Raw genomic sequence first — 23,080 nt, forward strand, 5'->3', positions numbered from 1 at the left:
CTTTCAAAAGTGACCCAGTACAGATTCCTAGAGAACTCAAGTTATTTTCAGTGAAACATGCTCAAAATATTAAAATTCTATTTTTTCTGCAGGAGCTTCAAAAGTATCTTGTTTTTACTGAATAAAATGCTTACAGAATACAATCATATAAGAAATAAAACTTGCAATAATTTAAATGCCACACATGGTAGAGCTCCATGTAACTTTTACAAATGCTCAGTTGAATAGATTTTCTGAGTTGCTTTTTAGTCAGAAAAGCTTGTGTGTAGGATGAAGCTGCAAAGGAAATGGAATTTATGAAAATTCTTATGGGCCTATACCAAGACTCCTGTTTTGGGAAGTTCTCATCATAAGGAGATTAATTTATATAAACAATTTGTTAAGAGGCGTTTATAAAATAGGGATGACCATTATTCTTTTTTTTTTTTTACTTCACACTTTCCAGTCAATATGGGAGTAAGGAAAATCAGCTAAAGCACATTTGTAACGGTTTAGTACGGACAACTCCCCATCTGGAAGCCTGCATCAGGTAAACAACTTAGCTAGGTCTTTATTATGGCACAGACTACTAGAAAACAGGATAAATGGATGGAAACTGGAGCTTGTGGCAAGCGGGCATCTTAGAAGAGGCTCACTATGAGTTACCTACTCTGTGCAATGAGGCTACTGGGGGTAGGAAAAACATTCCTTGTTTCTGGCTACCAAAAATGGCTCCAATAGCAGTTCCTGTGGACAGCCAATATGGCAAATCTGCTTCTTGGCAGCCCTTGTACAATCCTGAGAGAGGCATAAAAAGTGATGGGGCAGAACAAGAGAAGTTATCAAATCAGTTATGTTTCACAAAAAAATGCAACATTACTAAATTGTGTGATGTTGGCACAAGATGACATTTTCCCCCCTTTAATTTTCTTCTATACTTCCCTCCTAATCTATTTCTCCTCCTTCTTAGCCTTTATTGAAAGGCATAAGTTCTGGTGAAATAAATAGTGGAAAATGTGTGTGTATGTAAAATTAAAAAAGAGTCCAAAAGCTCAAATATACTGATTTTGGTTGCTGTCTTAAAATAGGTTCAATCCAGAATTCACCGTAGAAGACTAAACTTGCAGGGTTTTTTTCATCCCAAACTATATATAAATTCAGCTTTTAGGATTTTTCTTAAACACAAAAGGTAAATTGCATATTCATTTGTTCAGAAACCTTTACCCCATCACACACAAATATTACGTATGCAGCCCACGAAATCCACTGAAAGAGTGTTGGAGTTCCTAGAAGGGTTTTCGCCTGATGAATAAATAAATGTGCAGTTTTTTAAATCTATGCACTGACACTTAAGGAATGTTGAAGCATCTCAAGCAGGCTGCATATATTACAAATGTCAGACTTTCATTTTGACAAAATGCTGCCTACCATTCTGAAATAACTGAACAAAATGAGACCTTCAAAATCCTGTTCTCCACTTTGTTGATGAGAACTGCTATGTACTTTTCACCAGCTGACAATGCAACATATGTCTCAGTCTCTCGTTAAGACTGTGTCTTAATTAGCCTGCATTTTTCCTCCCTTTTATGTACCAAAGCTTACTTGCTGTCTTTTAGCTGGAGCTTACAGAACGCCTACTAGCAGGCATTTTTGGTTGCATTTTAAAACACATACCTCAATAACATATGGTTATTGAGATTTTTAAATTTTTTTTAAGCTGACTTCTGCATCCTCTAATTTTAAAAGCAACAACAGTACACCAGTGTCAAATTAAGAAAGCTGAGAGCTTGCCTGCAATTATTAACACTTTTCTTGTCTAAAAAGGGTGTCCAAAGGGTGATGATCTGTAGTGACTGACAGGATATAATGAAAACAGGAGCTCTGGATATTTAACTAGAGATTTCTCAGGCAGTGGCACTCTCTTCCTTTGCAGAAGAGACTCTTTTTGTGAAGCAGAATTGCTCAGTAAGAACGAGACCATGCTTAGTTCCACAAATTGAAAAATAATCATCATAATGAAGTCTCAGATCCAGCTCCATTCCCTGGCACGTTCCACCACCTCTGGGATTACACAACCAAGCTTGCTTCTGCAAGTGTGAGAATTTTCTTTTTCCTTTCTTCCTTTCCATAATTGAAGCCAAAATGAAATGCAATTCCTTTTGCCACATGAAGGATTTGATCTTTGCCAATTTGAGTGATTTGATCAACTACAAGTTTAGTGCACGTGGAAGGACAAAAGGCAGCCACTTACAAACCCATCTGAAGTAAAGACAATGGGTTAAGCCAAGAACATCCTGCAATGATGTGTAGTAATTTATCAAAGGTTAAAAAGAGAAAGCATACAAACTGACCATGTATCAGCTTATTTAACTTAAGAAGAATTCTAACCTAAGCACCTCAGTTACTCAGGTATCACGTAATAAGCAGGTAGGAAGAGAAAAATAGTCCATATCATACAAAAAAAGGAACAGAAAGTGAGGAATCTTACTTCTAGGTATTAATATAGCTTGGTATGACATACCAGTGCAGTAGCTGGGCAGCTGACGAATGGAACTGAAATCTAGTGTTACACATCCACAAAGTGATACAGCCACAGTTAGCATGATCAGCAGTGTGATCACAGTTTAATGAAGTTGAAGAAAAAAAGAAGATACCCAAAAGATAAAGAAAACATGGGCAAATCTGGTAGCACCCAGTTGCACTGGCATTTTCTTTTACACTTGTTTGAGGGCAAATTTACAAGTTCAAAAAATATCTTGTTCATGATTCACTTAGCACCATATCTCTAGTCTAGGAGATGATGTTATTCCCTTTTTACAGGCTTGAAAACAGGAGGCTTCTGTGAAGTGCGATGCCTAAGATCACACAATTAGCAGAACTGCTTTAAATTCTCAGTCAAACCAGCTATCAAGCTTTGCAGTTGGGCACCTTTTTTTTTTTTTTTTTTCCTAAGAAAGTTTAAGACTATGCTTTTAATAAATAATGGAAAGAGTAGGCATCTTTAAGAAAACGGCTTCCACAGACAAAATTCTGTTCTGAGCAAGGGGAACGCTCCTGTTCACTCTAAAGAGAGCAAGAGCGATCACCTAGAACCCTCATACTGCTCTCAAATATATATTTTTAAAGTAACGTTCTGAAGATTGAGCAGATGATGTTCTTGCATTATCTGCAGAACACTGATACTAGTGGGAACAGGGAGACATGTTCTGGGAAAGAATAGCAGCTCATGTTTGTAACTCACAGGAGATTTAAGACTAGTTTTCTTTTCTTAAAAGCATCAACACCATATGCTGCAGCCCATCCCATTAACACACCTGGTTTACAAAGGTGGCTTTCTAGGATTCAGAAAGACATCAAGTACATCCTTTACTCCTTAAATAACCACTAGGGTCATTTAGAAGCTAAGTATATTGAGCAGCTACGTATTAAAAAAAAAAAAAAAGCAATAAAAAAGAGAGTCACTGAAATCCATGAAGCACTGTGGAGAGAGTTACCGCCCAATTACTAGTATTAGGTAGCTGCATGTAGAACAAGACTTTTCTCAGATTACAGATTAGACAAAACTCAACAATAAAGGTCAAACATTGGAGTTATTTTACGCTGGCTGTGATCAGAATCTTTCCTGCATTTCCCAGTGACTGACACATTTCAGTACTAAACCATTCTTTGGGGCAGGTCCTGCCCAACATTTGAGCACCTCCCGACCCTCCCTTCCATGGGGCATTTAACTGAATGAACACTGTGTTCTAGGATGCAATTTATTTAAAAACATTTATTTTAGGCAAAATTAAACAGACATTTGAGATTACATAGAAATACAGTTTCCAATTGGATCACATAACCTTTTCATTAAAAATGCACTGTTGCGTTGATTTAAGTATTTTTGTATGGATTCACCAGGTATGTAATATTTTACCATGCCATTTGCAGTCAACTATCATAAAAATCAGTAAAGAAAATGGTTTCTTAAATGTGCAAATATTATCTTAGTGTTACCATTGATAATAAATGACCACTAAATAGATGCTTATTATGTAAAGCTTTTTAAAGTACAATAAAAATACAAATTCTATTTGTTAAAAAAGGCCATTGCTATGGCTACTAAACATCCTCATTATACAAATTCCAAAATACTATATGACAAACAAAATTATAAAGACTATTCTTTATGAAACATATACTATTCTATTTGTTAGTGATTTTATATATTTTAATATATATATTTATATATAATACTCTATATTAATGTTGAACAAAGAGAGAGGAAGACTAATGTAGTGTGGGACATTAAGGCCCCCATTCAGCAAGGCACCTGAGCATACGTCAAACTCGGCAAAGGAGCATTCCCATTCATTTCGGTGGACTTCAAAGGCATATGCAAAAGTACTTTGTTGAACAAGGCATAAATATCTACATAGGATGACAAATTTGCAAAATCCGTTTTTGGTGTAAACTGTAACTGCTAAGGACAACACAGTAAGTATCACAAAAAGCCTCACATGAAAAAGGAAAGAAAATACATAAAACAAATTCTGAATTTTGGTTTTTTCCCACCTGTATGTTTTCAGGAGAAAATATGAAAGTTTTTAAAGGTTTTGAATTGAACAAATGTAGAGTTTGGGCATCAAAACACTAATAATAATAATAATTTTCTGAGATAGGTTTAAGATGGTATTTTATTGCTTATGCTAAAGATTAATGAAGAGTATGCATAGACAGGTCAGCATTCAACTCACTAGCAGCTGAAAATTTTGGTGTGCAGTTATTCCTGTAACATGAACAACCAGTGGGTATGAAGGACTTACTATAATTTTGAAGCTTGCTGCAAGGATTCAATATAAGTTAGTAAGAGATGTAACGTTGAAGCAGACAGTGAATAAAATACTCAACGGAGCCTGACTGTAAACACTCGGGTGTTGAAAGTAACTTACAGAACTGAGCCCTGTAAACAGAGTGCCTAAGAGTTTCCTAAGTAAGTGCAACACCATAATCTTTTTAAGTTATGGTTATCATGTAATGAATTCCAAATTACATACTTTACATTTCAGCTATAAAATGTCAAAACAAAGGGCAGTTACTTTGTCTGTTCTGCAATTTAGCAGTTCTGTTATGCTCGTTAAACACTAATTAGCGTACTAAGAATTTGTTAGTTTCTAAAACATGAATTCAGGACCTAAAATCCAGAAGATTTTTATGAACTAATAACAACATATATACAACATTTTTACCATACACAGTAACAGAAATTAATTACACGATATCCAGATTCACCTTTTAAGCATATATTAATGGTTAGTATTTTCTGGTTTTTTTCACTGCAATTTGAACTTTTTGTATTAGGTATTAATAATTTCACTGCTTGAATATTAAATAATAGCTTAAAAACTTAATTTCAAAATGCTGCCAAGTGAAGTATTATATAAAAATCACGCTTGCACGTCTGCAAACAGAGAGAGGTATGTGTGAGCATCTAAAGATCTTCTCAGGCTAATAGACATAAAGTGTAGTAAACTCAGGCCAAAGTGTGAGAAAAAGAAACACAATAGGGTAATTTAATTCATATTTCATAAACAAATACAACTTTTTACATTTGTACAGGGAAAGGCTAGAACTAATTGGATTTTTACAGAAGCAAACCTCACAAGAGTTTACATGTTGAAAAAAGCAATTTTTGGCACATGGATAATATCTGTGAATACGTGTTCAGAATTAAAAAAACAACTGCGTAGGAATTTCACATTTAGTTTCTTGGCATCAGCACCTGCTGTCTAGTGGGTCAAGACAAAATACTGTGCCTTCAAGAGTTAGTCCCATTTTGAACCCCTCCTGCAATGAAACAAGACATAGTTAATAAAAAGGAAAGCGATTTCTGCAGGATTAAGCTCTCTTCCTAAAAACATCTAAATTTGAGCTTGTATTTAGGCAGATAAAACATAAGGATACTTCAGAGTGAATTCACAAACATTTACATTATTTGGTCAGTCAATATTTAGTAAGTCTTAGTGGTTAACTTATAAAAGGATGCATCTCTGATACAGCAACAGAAATACTGTATCTACATAAAATGAAGACAATATTCTAGAATAAAAATCCTGAATAAATATTGAAAAAAGAACAAACTGGATATGTACCAGGTTGTTCCTAAGTAAAAGTCAACATGATTTATAGGTCTATAGATTAGAAAGATTATGGCTATATGAGCCAAGAGATATTTACACTTTAATGAGTCAGATAAGTCATGGACAGTGTTAATAATACCAGAAATTCTTAAAATGTTCAGATCAAAATTCCTCTTTCTACTCACATTAGTTTGATTAGTAGGAACACAGAAATGGTTATAAGCCTCCTCTATTGAGAAGAAATTCATTCTACAAGTAACGTGTGCTTGGTTTCAAAAATGTACTTAGCTTGCACCAGATCTAAAATAACAGCAGCACTTTTAATAGAGGGAAATTGCTCTTGTTTTCATTTCTCTTTGCTTTAAAAGACGCTGAATAACTGTGGCTTGATCTTCAAGAGAAAAGTCACCTTTGAGTTGAGAAAGTTTCAGTCTGTTAGGTGAAAGTACTGTAAAGCTATAAGCAATTGGAAACAAGGGGTCTGAATAGAAATGCCTTGAGAACATCAGCTGCAGTGGCAGCTGTCACGATGTTCAGTTCAGTGTTGTCTTAACACACAGTTCACTTACAGAATGCTGATTGTATGCTATGAAATCGATGATATGTGCTTTCATGAAGCAAACAACTTGTAAACAAAATAAATCTTTTTGTAAAGCAATCTGTATTGGAATTAGGCGTATACTCAAGCCTTTTCTCATAATGCACAGCAGAACCTCAAGAGCATACCTTTTGGTTTTAAAAGATAAATCCTAAATCAAAACAGCTTAATTTCAAATAAATTTAAACCATAGGCCAGAATTTTAAAAGTGTATGAATATTTAATAAGTCCACCAGCTACTGCCATCAGAATAGTAATGCTGAGAAACAGTATAAACTTCCTAGCAATGGGTACTAAATGATCTGAGATTTTCCAAGTAAAATTTGAATTTTCCTAAAGGCAGATTCATACTATGAGATGATGAGCCAGTAGCAGTACTGTAGTGTAAACCTTCTCTAACTGTGCTACTCAGTTTGCCCAACCTGGCCAACATGGTGCTGCCAAAGCTCAGTGACTTTTTTTTTTCATTTGACTTTTTTTCCCGCTCTGTATTTTTCAAAGCGCTAACAGGAAGAGCATTCGATGCAAAAGATGTTTCAGGCAAACAGCATCTGAAGGTGCAAGCCAAACACACCCTGTTATAAATGGGCATTGTTCATCTACCCAAAGGATACTATTAGTTGATGCAGTCAAATGATGCAGTCAAAGAAGGACTGCTTACACAGAAGGAGAATTCAGAGGATCAGCCCTACAGTCTAGCCTGTTAAATTGTAAACCCTGCAGTTATGGTGTGTCTGAAGTGCTAAACTTTTAAACTATTTAAAGGCTGCTTCTAGTTTTGAGGTTGTAAAAGGTATAGTTCCTGCTTAAACCTGAGGATGCTTAAGACAGCTTCAATAGTAGAAAAGCTACGCAACTGGTTTAACAAGGACAACTAAGTTCATTCTCAGCAATTCAGAGAGCTGTACCAGCCCTATGGCCGAACATGAACCCATGCATGTCCTGCACACTCTTATCTTTCTTCTATATTTTTAAGCACTCTTTTTTGGTGTTTTACATAGCTACACTTCCAATACCCTTTTTCTGGCTAGCTAAGGGCAAATCAGATTATGCACTTTGGAAGTGCACACATCTCTCCACTCCTGTGTTGATCATGTGGGGTTTTTAAATTTTTGTTTTGTTCCATACAAACTAATATTTTGTCGCTTATCACTTACCTTGTGTTTGCTATGACTTTGAACTATTTCTACTTTCCCAAAGAACAGTGGTCTCCTTGACCTTTCCTTCTGCAATTTCACTCCAGACCACTTTCCCCCCACCGTTTAGTCCTCCTCATCTTTTAAGCTGCCATACTTTGCATTTAAAACAATCATTTTCACATATTTGCAATGTGATCATTGCAAATTGCTGCACTGCATGTATCATAATTATTACAAAGCCTCTTGCCCTTTATTACCACAGTGAACTATCTTCTATTCTAAAAGAAAATAGTGATGCAGTTGCCAGGTGTTGTTGTTAGCTGCATACCTGAGACCCCATCTTATATTACAAGCAGACCTGATAAGGAACTAAAACCTGCTACTACAGTGCCAGGAACTACAGTGATAACACATGCATGCTTAAAAATGAATCATGCATCTGTAATAGAAACATGACATTTCAGTGTCAAATACTACAGTTGCCAGTAGGCTCAAACTTTCACGGCAACCACAGGGTCAAAGAAACCCATAAAGAGGACATCCAGGCAATCTAGATAACCACCTGGGCATTTTTCAGACTTTAAAAAAATGTCAAATCCACATTTTTTCTTCATGAATATTTAAGTGGAGGACAAGAAATGTATAGGAGTATAAACCAAAGAAAGCTGTGCTGTCTCAACAAATATTCCCATTAAATTAAATGCTTTCAAAAAGGGAAAAAAGATCAGAACATCCTAGCCCAGCAGATTCTTTCGCAAAGTGACTGCAATCAAATTCCTAAAGATCAGGAAAGCACAGCCTTCAGATCTCCCACAGCCATCTCCATTCCTAATCCCACAAATTTTGCAAATTAACTCCCAGTTCTTAAACTTTTTTTTTTTGTAATCTCCAAAACTATACTTTGGCAAATATATTATATTAAAAAAAGAAAAATTCCAATCAACTGTAGTCAACCAAGCCACGGGAAGACAGATTTCCAAGGAAAGATTCTCCTTCATGTCCTGACACGGTAACTGTGATTAATGCAGACAACAGAGTAAGTATCCCATGCTGTAGTTCTCATAGCAATGCAGAACAGTTAGAGTTTTATGTCCACTCTCAGGAATACAGTCCATATACACATCCGAACTGCACACATGTCTCAAGTCTTATAGCTCCTGCTTGAAGCTGCTGAATTATTATTATAGTATCCATCATACAGCATATGCCTACTCTCAGCTCTCCACTCCAAAACCCAGCTTTTGCAGCTGCAATAATAATGATGTCAGTTGGAATGACTGTGCAGATTATAAATTATTATTTGTTTTTATCTTTTCTAATAAACTCTATTAGTGTGTTAGGCAGAATATTTTTCTTTAAAAATTACATATATAGTCAGCACTTGATACACATTACATACTATATATATAAAAATGCATCATTAATTTTAATACACAGCATTTAAAATATTTTGCCTTGTGAAATTCAGACATTTCAGCTTCTAATAACATGTGTTCTTAGGATAACACACTGCTTGTCCATTAGAAAACATGTGTGCCACAGTTTCCTGTACTGAAAAGGTTCGGGAAACAGTAACTCCTCATTCGGTTAGAAAACCTCTCAAATCTGCTGATTTTCAGGGAATGCAGAAAAAGGCCATACTCTGATAGTGGACAGGAATGGCATCAAGAAGGGACATAATGTGTGCATCTATTCTGTGCTTTGCTTCTGTGTTCATATTGCCATGATGACAGCATCAAATAACTTTCTTGCTTCCAAGGTGATTTAACTCAAAGACCGAACATCTCAGTTACTGAGAAAATTGACAGTATTGTACTAACAGATATGATTGGTCTCGTGAAGAAAGAAGCAAAGCTTATTTTCACTAGGAAAAAAGTAACCTGAAAACCACCCCTCTTTCAAAACTCCCACTTTTTTTGTGTCTACAATAATAAGACATGAGTTATTCCTCTTAAAACCATTTAACAGTAAAAGACAAAGAACTTCCATTTTATCAGAAGATAAATTTGCCAAGTCAACCTTACAGCTCTGAGGTTAACTCACTTGTTACTTCACAGTGACTTCACTCAACGCGCTTAAGTCAGCACAAACCCATTGAACCAATGATAAACTTACACGTCTCTGAAAAGATGATTTAGAGGGCTGAGCATAACTTCTTTCAGATGGAAAGAAGTCAAGCCTACTGACTGCTTCAGGCCATGCAAGGAGAATGGCTTGCAGCTCCTGGAAGCTTTAGGATATTAACTACCTTGAGATTTTAATAAATTATAGCAGCTGTTTGCTGGTATGATTCATGATCCAGGGAAACTTACCCTCACTGCAAGGTTTCTGGGAAAATAGATTCATTTTATTAATGTCTGGATACAGTCAAAATAGAGAGGATGAAAATATGTTTCAGCAGAAGGGTGGGGAGAAACAGGAGGTTGGACAGCCATCAGAGAGCGCCCCGAGCTGTAAAAGTCACATCTTTGCACATGTTTGAGTTTTGAGCTCTCTAAAATGATTAACAGAGATTGGACTGAGAAATGGAATATGAAGAGCTTAAGTGCGAAATTTGTATCCTCACTACAGTTTAAACATAAAAATGTTCCTCCAGAGGTCAGTGAACTTTATCTGATCTCATTAAGTTCAGAATATCAGATGCAAAGGAAAAGCACCCACTACTTCAGAGTTTATTCTCTAATGCCTCTTCTGCTGTGCTGTGCTCTCTTCTCCGACTTTGCTTAGACATCACCTTACAATGCATGCATATGCTAAGCCAGCTTTTCTGCAGACTGGGTTGTGTTTGCTGAGGCATCTCACATAGCTCTAGATGAGAAATAGGATAAGAGCGTCTGGACTGAGCTGCTCCAACAAGGCTGTCACTGCCTGGCACCGAGGCAGCTTGCTTGCCACTCTGTGTAGGATAAACCACATTTAATACCCTCTCAGAATAAGTTTATATTGTGAACTATTAGATGAGTTCGTAAACAACTCTGTATATTTAATGGAATATATATTTACTGAAACTCAGGCTGTACTATCATAATGTGAAGATAACAGATTCCTTCACATTGTATTCCAGAGAAGGAACGAAGCCTACATTTTTCTTTCCTGTTTCTTAACGTTAGATTTCCCAGAGAACATTACATGTTCTGTGGTTTTACCTTCTGTAGGTCGGTTTCACCTTCCTTCTTAGAGGCTGTGTATCTAATCACTGCTGACTTCTAGCACAGCTATCTTTTGCTCATTGCAAGTTTTTATAGAATTCTTTCCAATTAAAACCACATTCACAAATGTGCTTGTACTAACACAAAAACCCTATGCATCAAAGGTTTTGCATTTCACTATTGACAATCCGATGATGAAAATTGGAGATTTCACTAGTACAACATGGAAAACAAACAGCAATGAAAATGAAGGCTTAGTATTAGCAGCTGGTAAGACTGAAGAAAACTAACATCAGCCGTCCCCTACCTCAAAAAGTGTAGGCCTCTCAAATTTAAATGGTCCTGACTTCCAGTGTTGTATACACAAATCTTAAAAGTTTTTATATTTATAGATATGTACACACATGCATAAAAATAAAAACAGACATGAACACATGCACACTGCAATTGCAAATGCTTTAAATACCATTATTAAAATATGATATACCAACCATCGCTGACGCTAGGCACCCAGGAGAGCACAAGAAGATAAAAGAGATATTAAGAAAAACATGTTTCAATCTGTATTTTGCACCAACCACCTAGTAAAATAATTGCATGTAGCTTTTGCTTTGGCCAAAGTCAGATTGTTTTTCAATAACCTGTCAGCTTTACACTTGTTCTCAATTGAATTATACATGAAAAAGTTTTGTGCCTACATTAAGACCCTCAAATTAATTGTCAGTGAAAGTGTCGGGGTATAGTAAGACCGGTATGCTAGACTCTCTGACTGTGAGATTAGTTCATAAAGTAGATTAAGAAGCCAGAAAAAACAAATTATGTATGTGCAGGGGTGAATACCTGACCAATGCAATATTATTTGCAGTAGGACATAGTAACGACCTAAGTTTTGGGGCTTTTGTTATTTTTCAGTTGTCTGCTTCTTAGGTCAAGAGAATACAAACAATGATAAAAGTTTTACATTGTATGACTTCAAAAATCTTTCATGAAGATTTCTACTGTTCCATTCACTGCTGGTTTGTGAGTTGAAAACACTTTTCAGCCTTATATGCTAACAATATAGGTAATATTTCGGCAATATTTTATAATAAGAACTCTCAGCATGTGACATTTAGCTACAGTCACAGGATTCTTCCTAGCATTCACAGATATTACAGTATACTTTTTCTTAAAATGGGAAACATTCCACAATGTTTCCACAATGGAAACATTGATGTGTAGCAATGTGAGGTGCTAGAAGATTTGAGGTTTTTGTGCTAAAGGGCATGTTAATAACATTATGGCATTCACAAAACTCGAGCATTTTTACCAAAATTTCAGAGAAGCCAGTTTTGGCCTTTAGCTGCTGTCTGAAATTACATGGGCTGGAGTACAGGTGAGCAAGAATCTAGATTTCTTACTTCACAGTGAGTGGAGTTTGCCAGTGGCACCATCCTAAACTGACATGGAAAATTACATTTCACAATAAACAGGAATTCAAAAATTTTACTTAGGTAAATTGAACGGCATTTAAGTCTTATTTCAGCCATTCTGAGATGTTTCAGCTGCTCTCCAGGAAGAGAGGGACTGAAGGAGCCTGAGAGCTAGCTCTCAGACTTTGTGGGCTCTCGAGATACAAAAGGGCTGGAAGCCCTAGGAACAACTTGCTGTTGAGGAGCCAGGATCCTAGAAATTCAAGTTCCCAGTATTTTCAGCCTTCCGTTTTGCTGGCAGGCTGCTGAAAAAAAAAACAGATAAGCAAGCTGGCAAGAAACCAGCAGCTTGGAAAGTCTGACTGAAGAGAGTGATTTATTCCAAAACTTCAAGGCTTTGTCCTAGAATTACTTCAAAACTGGGTCAATAACTGAACAGGTACGATTGTTTCAGAATCAACAAACATTTTCTGATAAAACCACATCAGCTCAGCATTCTTGAATCAATCCTCAATAGTTCAATTTTTCCAGAGTGCCATAGTCAAATACAGCTATTTTTAAAGGCAGCAGAAAATTGCCATGGCTCCTTAAGCACATACTTTGCCTATGCCAATGCTATGGAAAATGAGACTAATGCCACTGAGGGAAAGATCAGGCTATAGTGGGGTGGTGGTGATTGCTGGAACAGAAGAGTAACAGCATCAGTGTATCTGTAGGGCTCTTGCCTCAGCTCTCTTTTTTTAGCTCACTCAGTCCCTTTCTAGGCAAAAGTAGCAGTACCCTTTTTGATTACATTGCTGATAAACCCTAAATTAGAGCAAATGTCTGTATTAATACCATGGGCTAATATTTGTAAGGATCTTCAGGCAGACAAATTCAAACCCCGGCTCAAAGACCATGAGATATACTTACAAAAGGAATAGTTGGAAATAGGTGGGGTTTTTTCCTCTGTATTTCTGTGTGCAGCCTGGAATACGTTACCAGAATACTGTAGATGTGTATTTCAAGAGCATTTGTGCAGCCACAGAAAACTGCATAATTGATAACACAATAGTTACCTGCATCTCATCTAGTTTGGACTGAATGTCTGGAGGGAAATCTCCTGCTCCGCAGTTAAAAGGGTCAAAAGGTTCTGCTCCAAAAAGGTCTCTCTCTGGAACAACAGAGAAGTGAGTCACTGAGAGAAAAATGTACGGGCTACAACAACAGCTCTTTGAAAACTCCGCTTACATCTTCTCACAAACTGAATAATAGCACCTCCAAATATGCAACTGATTAACCACAACTTTTCACATCTGAATTCGAAAGCCATGTCTTGATTAGTTTCCCAAAGCTTAAAACTCAAATATTTTTCCAAGAACACCATCAACTTCTGTTTAAGCCTCTATTTAGCTTTCATTAACGCTTGTGCCTTTTAGAAGAATTTTAGGGATATGGTGAGAAGTTGTTCCAATTTGAAGAGGGCATCACCTACTGAAGTGCCCCCTGGAACTGGTGCGTATAGGTGTTTCACAAACGAGGAGGGAACAACTGGACACCAGTTGTCAAATTTCATCTTAACATTATGCCAGAAACATATTCTTACAAACAACTTAGCCTTCAAGTCCGCTGTCTGCCACTTCTTACCATCTCATTAAGGACATATTTAAACAACTACCCTTACCCATGGAAGGTAGGCCTACATTTAACCGAGTTTGTTTCTTTTTTTGTCTGGACAAGAAGAAACATCTCCATTTTGTTTTTCTCACTAGAACAGTGTAATGCTAGTTCTTCACATCTTACAGCCCAAATATTTGGGTTGGGGTTTGTTGGGTGTTTTTTATTTGTTTAGTGGTATACATACTACTTCTATTGCACATTGGGTTCAACTAAACCAGAAAGAAAATAATTTTGCTAATTCAACCCAAGCACATTGATTGCAAAATTTACAGAACCAAGTTAATACAGTCTTGTCATTAGTGGAGAGAAAATTAAAACCACATTCTATCTTGTAACTTTCACGCTTGTCCAGCAAGAAACTTGGTAAGTATTTACCTACCTTAAAACCATGTTCGCTTAAGAGCATGAGAGTAAAAGGGGCCATTAGTGCCTTTGAAATGACTAGATAGTTTTCTGGTTAAGCACAAAATTTTACCTTCAACAACCAAGATATGGAAGCTGACAACTGACAACTTGAGCCAAAATCCACGTTGCAGTGTTACCAGTAATCTTATCAGTGCTGAAGATCATGCATATAGCTTAATAAATGCCTTTATTTTGGCCTCTTTAGAGTCAGGGTTTTACACCTGTACTTGTATAGGCTCTTCAACATTTTATTGTGTGCGACAGACCCCATGGGTTTTGACCTTACCATTTAGTTGTTAACCAACCGCACAATAGGCATTTTATATAATTAGCAGCTACCAGCATTCATTCTCGTTATAAAGTTCAGAAACAAACAGGAACTTGATTAATTACATATTTCAAAAACTGCAGATAAAAAACTAAAAACTGTCACATGGGACCAGGAGATGGCCCAGATCAGAGCACCTTATTCCAAAAGCCCACTTGAGCCAAAAAAAGAAATAAAAAAATCTAGTCTTTCCTGGCAGAGGCAGACCACCATGCAAAAAGACTTTAACTACGATAATCTCATGTAAAAATTAGGATCTACCTCATCCCTTGCCTCTTTCACAGCCAAAATGGGTCTGCTCCAGTATAACCAGTGTCCTTACATGCTCTGATGCTCCTACCAAGTAACCTTCAGATGTGTAGCAGCAGCTTTGACTTTCAGTCTAACCTGTACTGGGCAGAAAGTGATTATGCTTTATGTTGCTCCGAAGTCTATTTGTTCATTATGTAGGTCCATTTTCCTTCCTCCCCCACCCCAGGTTCTTTTTCTCCTTAAAAGGAGCTGGCAGTTTTCTGTATGGTCAGACAGCTAAATGCTGCCAGTTTCAACATCAAGCCTTAGCAAATATTCAAGGAATGTATTTAGAAAAAAACAGTAAAGAACACAACTCTTGCATTTCTTAGTACTGAAATATGACTTAACACTATTTTAGAAAGCAGATATTTTGTACATTATTATGGATATCATCTCCTTCATGCCTTATTATTGGGCTTTTATTAATGACAGCACTTCTGAGCTCATTAGCAAGAGAATGGCAGAAGCTTTAGCTCCTTCAATGTCACCTGACTTCAGGTGAAGGATTATTTAATTTACATTGTTATTCAAGGCAGACTTCAAAATTAACCTCCGTATAACTTATTCTAAGTGACAGAGCCTAATAAACCCTGTACAGTATCAAATTCAAAATAGAGAAGTATTTGCTAGCTGAGTTTTTATGAAAAACTATCGTTTTGGGAACTATTTCTATTACAACTTCCTACTATTTCAGTAAACTGGCTGAAAAAGTCCACAGTGCAACTGCTTTTCTGCATTTAAAGTCTGTGTGTTATTTGGGAGATCGCACTGGTAGGAGTTTGGGAGGGATAAAGTTCCATGAAATATTTTCAAAAGCATCATTAGTATTTCTCTTTTGAACAGAAGCTGAAGAACATGTGGGAACTGGACAAATACTAAAATTCAGTCATTGCAGAGCTGCACTATTGCATGGGATCTCCATAAGCTTATCTGCTAGTGTTCACTCCACTGTTCACAGCAGGCTCCTTTTTAGCACAGATGGGATAAATCAGTGATTTTTCATTTTGGATTAGAGTATTTGCATGAAGATTAACTATAACAAGAATATCTTGCCTGGCACACTCCCCAAAATAAAACCGTAGCATAGACAGGCATTTCTTTCTCCAATACACAGTAACTAGTAGGCCTTTGAAAATGATCCTTTCTCCTTCCCCTTTCCTGTTCGTTTCTGGATGGAAATAAATTCACAGCTTGGGAAATCAACGAACAAATCCAAAACCATGAAATGCTGATGTTTTATATCCGCAACTCATCAAACCACAGAAGACACAAAGAGGTAATAAATTTTTGTTTCTCTGACCTACCTGACATTCAGGACAGGAAACACATAATACTGGAGAGTAGCAACCTGCACTCTGTCATAAAATCAAATCTAGCAATTACCAAACAAAACTACAAATATTTGGCTGTTCTGCTGCATTTTGCATCCCTATCTATTTTATCTTAGCTATCATCCAGGCACAGAGTTATGCTGATATATGCTTTCCCCAGATGTCCTGGAGCAGCTGTGATGACAAATGAAAATTAATCACACCGAAGACAAGCACCCAAGAAAATATTTGGAATAAGCTGAGGTAGCGAAGTCCAGGAAGCCTTTCCCTTAGCTGCAGGCTACTCCATTTTTTTTTCTTTTGGAATTGTTACAGCATAAAAAATGGTTCCACCATTGTTCTGACAACAGACTCCTAAATATCTCTGGAAAGAGAGCATCTTGGAGCAGAATTCTACATCTGCCATTTGTGACCTCAGATTGTTCAAGATGCATTTGAGTGAAGTAAAATGTTGAACAGTTCAATAGAGAATGTTCCTCTCCAGTTCTTTTCCAAGATGACAATAATGCTGTGCCAACAAGAAACTTATAGATTAATTCCTCCTTTAATTAATTAAAATTAATAAATTAATTCTGTCCTTTAGGATAACTTACAAGAATATTTGCAATCCCTTACTCCACGAGGAAGCAGCAGCATGGTATTTAACACTACATTTTTGGTTCCGCTAACTATGCATTGGTCAATTGTTCAATTAAGCAACTACTATAGTGGGCTGCAATGCTTATGTTTAGCCTGCAGGCTGGTTACTACAAACTTAGTGTTAAAAGAAGTATTTCTCAGCAATATTTTGAGTAGAAATACTATTCTGGAAAGTAGAAATACTATTCTGTAATCTCTCTCTAAAGCATGGCACGCTGAGGAGCACAGAGAATTAACAGCGACTTCCTCATCTCTGAACCACATCATCTTAATTTAATGCAAATGAACAAAGTGCAGAAGAAGCAACTATTTTAAACAGTACATATCACTGAATAAGCAACTTCTAGTATTTTCTATACTACAAAACCCACCGATTAAACAAACCTACGTAGTTGGAATTCTCAGGACCATTCTGTATTGAGCACTGACTCCCACAAGATTTTTAGATACAATTTCAATGGAACTGAGGTAGGACAACAGCTAAAAAAAAAAATCGCAACCCGTAATTCAATCCAAGTTCTTATTTTTTGAGGCTGGATATGCACATTCAGAATGATTTTATGGTGTTATCTGTAGTTTCAAAGGAACATATTTGGAAACACAAAAGGAGTTCTTGGAGGATGTGTCTTGTTTTTTGTTCTTTACAAAACCATAAAAATTCTCTTATAGAACAGTTCTATTCTAAAACTCTATTAGAATATTCCAATATTCTTTTAAGTTATTTAAGAATAGGTAATATTAACTATTCTTAATAGTTTTAAATTCTATTAATATACCCTTTGAAGAACCCATAGAAATTAATCCAAATTAATTTAAAATCTTCTCTTAAAAAATAACAGTTTTTTTAATTGAATCAATAGCCTTGACATCTACTTTCTCTGTAGAGGGTGACAGTCATTATGAGCAATGAGAACGAAAGGCATATAGGATATGGTATTGAGCATTTAGTGACTTATTCACTGACTTCAGCTTCACAATGCATTTTTATAATTGTGCACAGCTCTCATTCATATCTGAAAATTCTACATACAAGCAGCATTGCCCAAAACAGGCAGAAACACTTCAAATGGTGTTTTATAAGGTGGCAGGCAGTAACATTAATGTTCCTTATCCATACTAAAACAGGCATCAGAAATAGAAGGTACTACACACAGACTGGTATTTCTACAAGCTCTAACACTGCTTGTGTATGCTCCTCTCTCTTCTCCCGCAAGGGATTTCCAAAGCTTTTAAAAATATTTTGTGGACTCCTGAAAATTTCCAGTGAAGCCAAGAGCCTTACCCTAGCTGCTTTCAAGCCTTTGGAAAATAAAATTGCTATTGGTAAAAATCTTTTGAAGATCTTTTAGGAGTGATCCACAGACCTGGAGTGGTTCGTCAATTATAACTGAAAACAAAGCTGCATAAGATGTGAAAAGTAGTATTAAAAATAGTATTCCAAGACAGCCTAGATCTTGAGGGATTTCTTCAGCTCTCTCTTCTGCATCATCATCACCATACTTACTCCACCTGCTGTCTTCCCCAGAAATGTAGGCTTTACATGCCAAAACTGCGTCTTGTCAAGGAAAGAACTAACAGGAAGTTAAAAATATTTCTTCAAGTAAGTACAAAAGAGATACTGTAAAAGAAAAGCCAAGTTAAAATCCCCACCAAACTCCTTCAAACTCCTTATATAATAGCTTCACAGCAAGTAAATAAATTTGTTTATAATGTAACTTGGCAGCAACATCAATGACTTTGGGAAGATGGTATAAAAATGAAATGGCATTATCAAATGTGATTTTCAAAAACTCTATTTGGCTTTTCATGCAAAATGTATGTAAATCTTTAAAGATGCTTTATTAAAAAATATAATGTAAGCAAAAATTAGGTCAGTTATTACAAAACTTACTGATCTCTGTAGATCTACTGGGTACTGGAGGAGGCTGTGTACCATTGCGAGTAGGTGTTGATGACTGAGGGGATATGGGAGAAAAGGGAACCATATCAAAGATGTCAGTGGAGGGTGATTTAGGTGTCACACTGCCTGCCTACAATAAGGACAATAAATATTAGGGCAATATTTCACATGTAAGATCACAATACTGAATTCTTCAGCATGCAGATAAGAGCCACATTTTAAAAAAGTTAAAAATAACCATCAGCATGCAAAAAACAGCTCCTGACACCAAGCAAATGGCATTTGCAGTTCAGAGTCAGACATGCTAAAACTCTCCAATATAGAAGCAGCATTGTAATTTTTCAATTTTCAGTCCATCTGGTACAGCCAGAAATGTATCACAGTTAAACCTGAAAAAGCTGGTGACAAGCAGTTCTCTATTGCAGACAGATGAATACAGATATGTTCACAAGACGCATTTAAGGTAATACTGCAACAACAATATGCTACGCTCTGGAGTGCACAGAACAAGTAGCCAAAATTAAGACACAAACCCAATATTTCCTGTTTAATAATTTTTCCTTACATGATAACTTATTTGACAACCTATAAACAACTGGTGTGAGCAAAGCGTCAATTGTATGTTTTGGTAAGTAACAACCTAGACATGCAATACACTGAATATTAGTGTCCAAAATAAAACTCTCATCCTCAAATGTGTAACAAAAGAGATTTCATTAGTAAGGCCCAGGAATTTGGAAGGGTTCAGAAAATATTGGATAAGCAAAGAAACCCCAAAGCCGACAATTGCTATCGTTCTATAGCCATAATTATTTTTTAATGATGAATTCCTCCTTCCATCAGACCATTACTTCAGGACACAAACGAGGCACAGTCAATTCAGAATAAACTGAACACTAAAGACAGATGACGAAATAGATTAAAACTGAGACTGACATGCCAAAGACAAAATATATATGCAAAATTAGTTTGCATGTTAATGTTACTGCTTAGACAATACAAAAACCCTACATTCTGTATAGTCAGGCGCAGGGAAAGCCTGCTACTTCTAAATAAAACTCAATTTGGCCAGAATAGTTACAAGAAAATTTTTAAGCACAAGTTAAATTAGTCACACAGATCCTTTTAATCAGAATACATGAATACGATAACCCGGCGAGCGGGTAGTCTTTAGCACCTTATTTTGGAATGCTACAGTCTCTAGTGCCTCTGCTGCAGCAACTGACGCTGCTCTCTCACAGCACGTGGCACAGATTTCTAAGCCAAGTCTAAAGGTAGCTCTGAACTACCTCTATTTCTCTCTGGAGGTTGCAGTGGCTGCTGAGAAAGGACATCGATACATGGTCTTCCACTAAATACACCATTTGAAGAGAAAACTAGACTCTGAAGTCCTACATTTCCTATTTCTTGGGAGTTTTGAATTCATATTTGAAATTTGGGATATTTTTACCTAAGTACACTGAAGTACCAAGCAAAAAGGAAAAAAAAACCCCACGCTTAACATGCTTTGTTTTTTGTTGTTCTGTTAAAAAAAAAACATTAGTCATGTTATTCCCTGGCAAGACTAGAGCTGAATTAACTTCATAAAATAATTAATTTTTAAAATTTTTACACATACAGAAATTTTACTGACCTCAACATGAGTTAGCATAGCAATTTCAAATGCAGCCTGTTAAAAAGACTTCAGTGCATACCATACTGATTAGACACTATAGGCTCCTATTGCTATGTTCATGGACCTTGTGTTATCCTCCTGGAGCCTTTGTGCATAGTCAGAGAGCCAGTATAATTTAAGTCAGGGAGATCACTAGGTGTCATCCGCTCCCACTCAAAGCAGGGTAATGGATGTGCTTGATCCAATGTAAACATACAAGGAATCTCCTATTCCATTCTTCATACAAACAAAACTCCTGTAAGACAGGTTTTGTCTGCATCCGGAAGGTGGGATCATGTTTAATGCATAGGTACATGCCATATATTAACCTACATTTCCCATCAACACTGATGGATAATCCTAGAATGTCTTGGAGATAGCAAATGCTAGATAAACAAACAGTATTTATGTTTAGTCTTAAATGAGTCTTTTAGGCAAAAAAAGCAAAAGTAAACTTTAAACTGTCATTTCCTGTCTATATGGCATTTTGTTGAAGTTACTGGCCATTTTAGTACTACTGATACAGCCAGTTTAAGTAAAACCGTAATTTAGTTATTTTAAGAAATGTATGTTTTGAATACATATGAGCACAAGAAGCATCTTTATTTAGTGAACACATGCAGAAAGCCATGATGTTTGCCAAATACAGCCAAACATTACTTGCAAATGGAAGAAAAGTTAAGAGTATAAGGATATTGCTATGAAAAAGCAGGCAATATGCCCATTTTATTTAAGAATAATTTTCAACCTTCATTTTGCACAGAGTTTTTATAAAGTATGCTAAAAGGTATTTAGTAGCTTATTGCTTTTCTACTAATTCATGGGGGGTGAGGGGAAGCAGCCCTTGAAGTTGGACCTTTAGAATTGTTTGTTTTGAATAACTATTCTTAATATACAGAATTTTAATGGAAGATTGACATATAACACATTAATTAATGGACTAATTTAAACATGTTGGGAAATTAAGAATTTATGTTTTGGGGGTGAGAGAGAAAAAGCTATCTAGAAATAAGAGCAAATCTTCACAAATTCCATATTTTAAGAGCATCCCTAAAGAACCTAAGATACATCTGCTCTGTCCTTTAACCACTGTACAAAATGCACATTTTTAATATAAGTTAATACACAAGAGAGAACAAAAGAAAGCCAAACAACTGAAAAAGCTTTTGCACAGCAAGATTACACGAGGTCTTGGGCAGCTGTATTCACTGGTTGGCTTTGGAAGACCACTTTTTGAAGGTGGTGGTATTAACAATCCAGATGGTAGTCTAGAGTCAGGAGAACTCCTAGGAGTAAGCGTAATGGAAGAGATATCTAAACAAGGAGGTGAATCCTCATTGTTACACCAGAAAAAAGTAGAGGGTCTTTGAAACATATGTTCATCGTTATCACACTTTATGTGCAGCAGCTGAAAAGGAATCACAGAAAGAGAAAACATTCTGAGGAACAGAACGTGGTAAAGTCAGGGAAAGAAGAATGAAAAAAAAAAACCCCACATTTCATACTTCAAAAAAGTTTGTCAGCAACTTGCTGTTCAGTGCTATGGTTACAAGATACAGAACTTGAAAATATTTTAAAGCAAAACCTAAACGTATACCACAGTAGGAGGCAGCCCAGTATTAACCGAAGTGAAGATGACTTGCTCCTTGATAATTACACCAAACAAAATGAAGACAGGCTTCTTTCCAAAAACGGGTGTGTCAGATGCACTGACATATGTCTAAACCCACCAAGAGATCAGCAATATCTCATAACTCTGCAGATGTCAGTTAGCAGGTAAGCACATACCTGGGGAGCAAGCACAGTTACTCTGGTGGTTAAAGCACTGGTCAGAATTTTCTAAACATCTACCATTTATATCCCACCAATATTTAAAGAAAGTTTCATTATTTAACTAAAATCTTCTTACAGTAGAAGCTCACAGTACACAAATTTTAATGTTTACATTAATACTAGACCTTTCTTCATTCCCTCATCTATAGAATTTGAGAACCTAAACATTTATGGACAATAATACCATTCTTCCATCTTTTCTGTGTGGATGAATAACTAATTGAACTTGGTATTTTCATTAAGTATCTCAAAAAGCTGAGAATTGGTGTTGCAAAGCAAAGGAATCCTCACATCCCTACAACAGCAGCACAGGATGCAGGACGGAATAACACTTGCTGCTGGGGAAATAAAAATGTCGCGGATTTTAAGATTCTGTGGATCTCTTAACAGATCTACAGAACAGCTTCGAACAGAGGCAAATCAGTAATATCCACACCAGAATATAGATGGTAAGAGTGTTCACTAAGATGACAAAACTAGTAACTGCAAGGTTCTGGTTTGAATTAGGCAGACAAGAACCTGAAGCTAGCTGCCTCATATTACTGGGGAGTATTTAACTGTATATTCCTACAAGATTCACTGTGTAATGAGAGCAATGCTGAGGGCTTTGTCCACTTTGATAAAAAACAAAAACCCTTAAT

General features: G+C 36.3%; 1 protein-coding gene across 9 annotated transcripts in view; it reads right to left on the bottom strand.

Moving 5' to 3' along the window:
- Positions 1-3,731: 3,731 nt before the first annotated feature.
- Positions 3,732-23,080, bottom strand: part of GULP1 (GULP PTB domain containing engulfment adaptor 1) — a 152,939-nt gene continuing 133,590 nt past the window's right edge. For 6 of the 9 annotated variants that reach the window (XM_075093968.1, XM_075093962.1, XM_075093963.1 and 3 more), the window contains 4 exons: positions 21,790-22,014; positions 18,944-19,082; positions 13,455-13,549; positions 3,732-5,805 (listed from right to left, as the gene is read on the bottom strand). In XM_075093968.1, the coding sequence (XP_074950069.1) occupies positions 5,734-5,805; positions 13,455-13,549; positions 18,944-19,082; positions 21,790-22,014 (531 nt within the window). In that variant the 3' untranslated portion in view covers positions 3,732-5,733. The remainder of the gene's footprint in view (positions 5,806-13,454; positions 13,550-18,943; positions 19,083-21,789; positions 22,015-23,080) is intronic. The other 3 variants (XM_075093969.1, XM_075093970.1, XM_075093971.1) reach the window with 1 other exon arrangement.

The sequence above is a fragment of the Phalacrocorax aristotelis genome, chromosome 5 (genome assembly GCF_949628215.1).
Source record: "Phalacrocorax aristotelis chromosome 5, bGulAri2.1, whole genome shotgun sequence".
Taxonomy (NCBI): domain Eukaryota; kingdom Metazoa; phylum Chordata; class Aves; order Suliformes; family Phalacrocoracidae; genus Phalacrocorax; species Phalacrocorax aristotelis.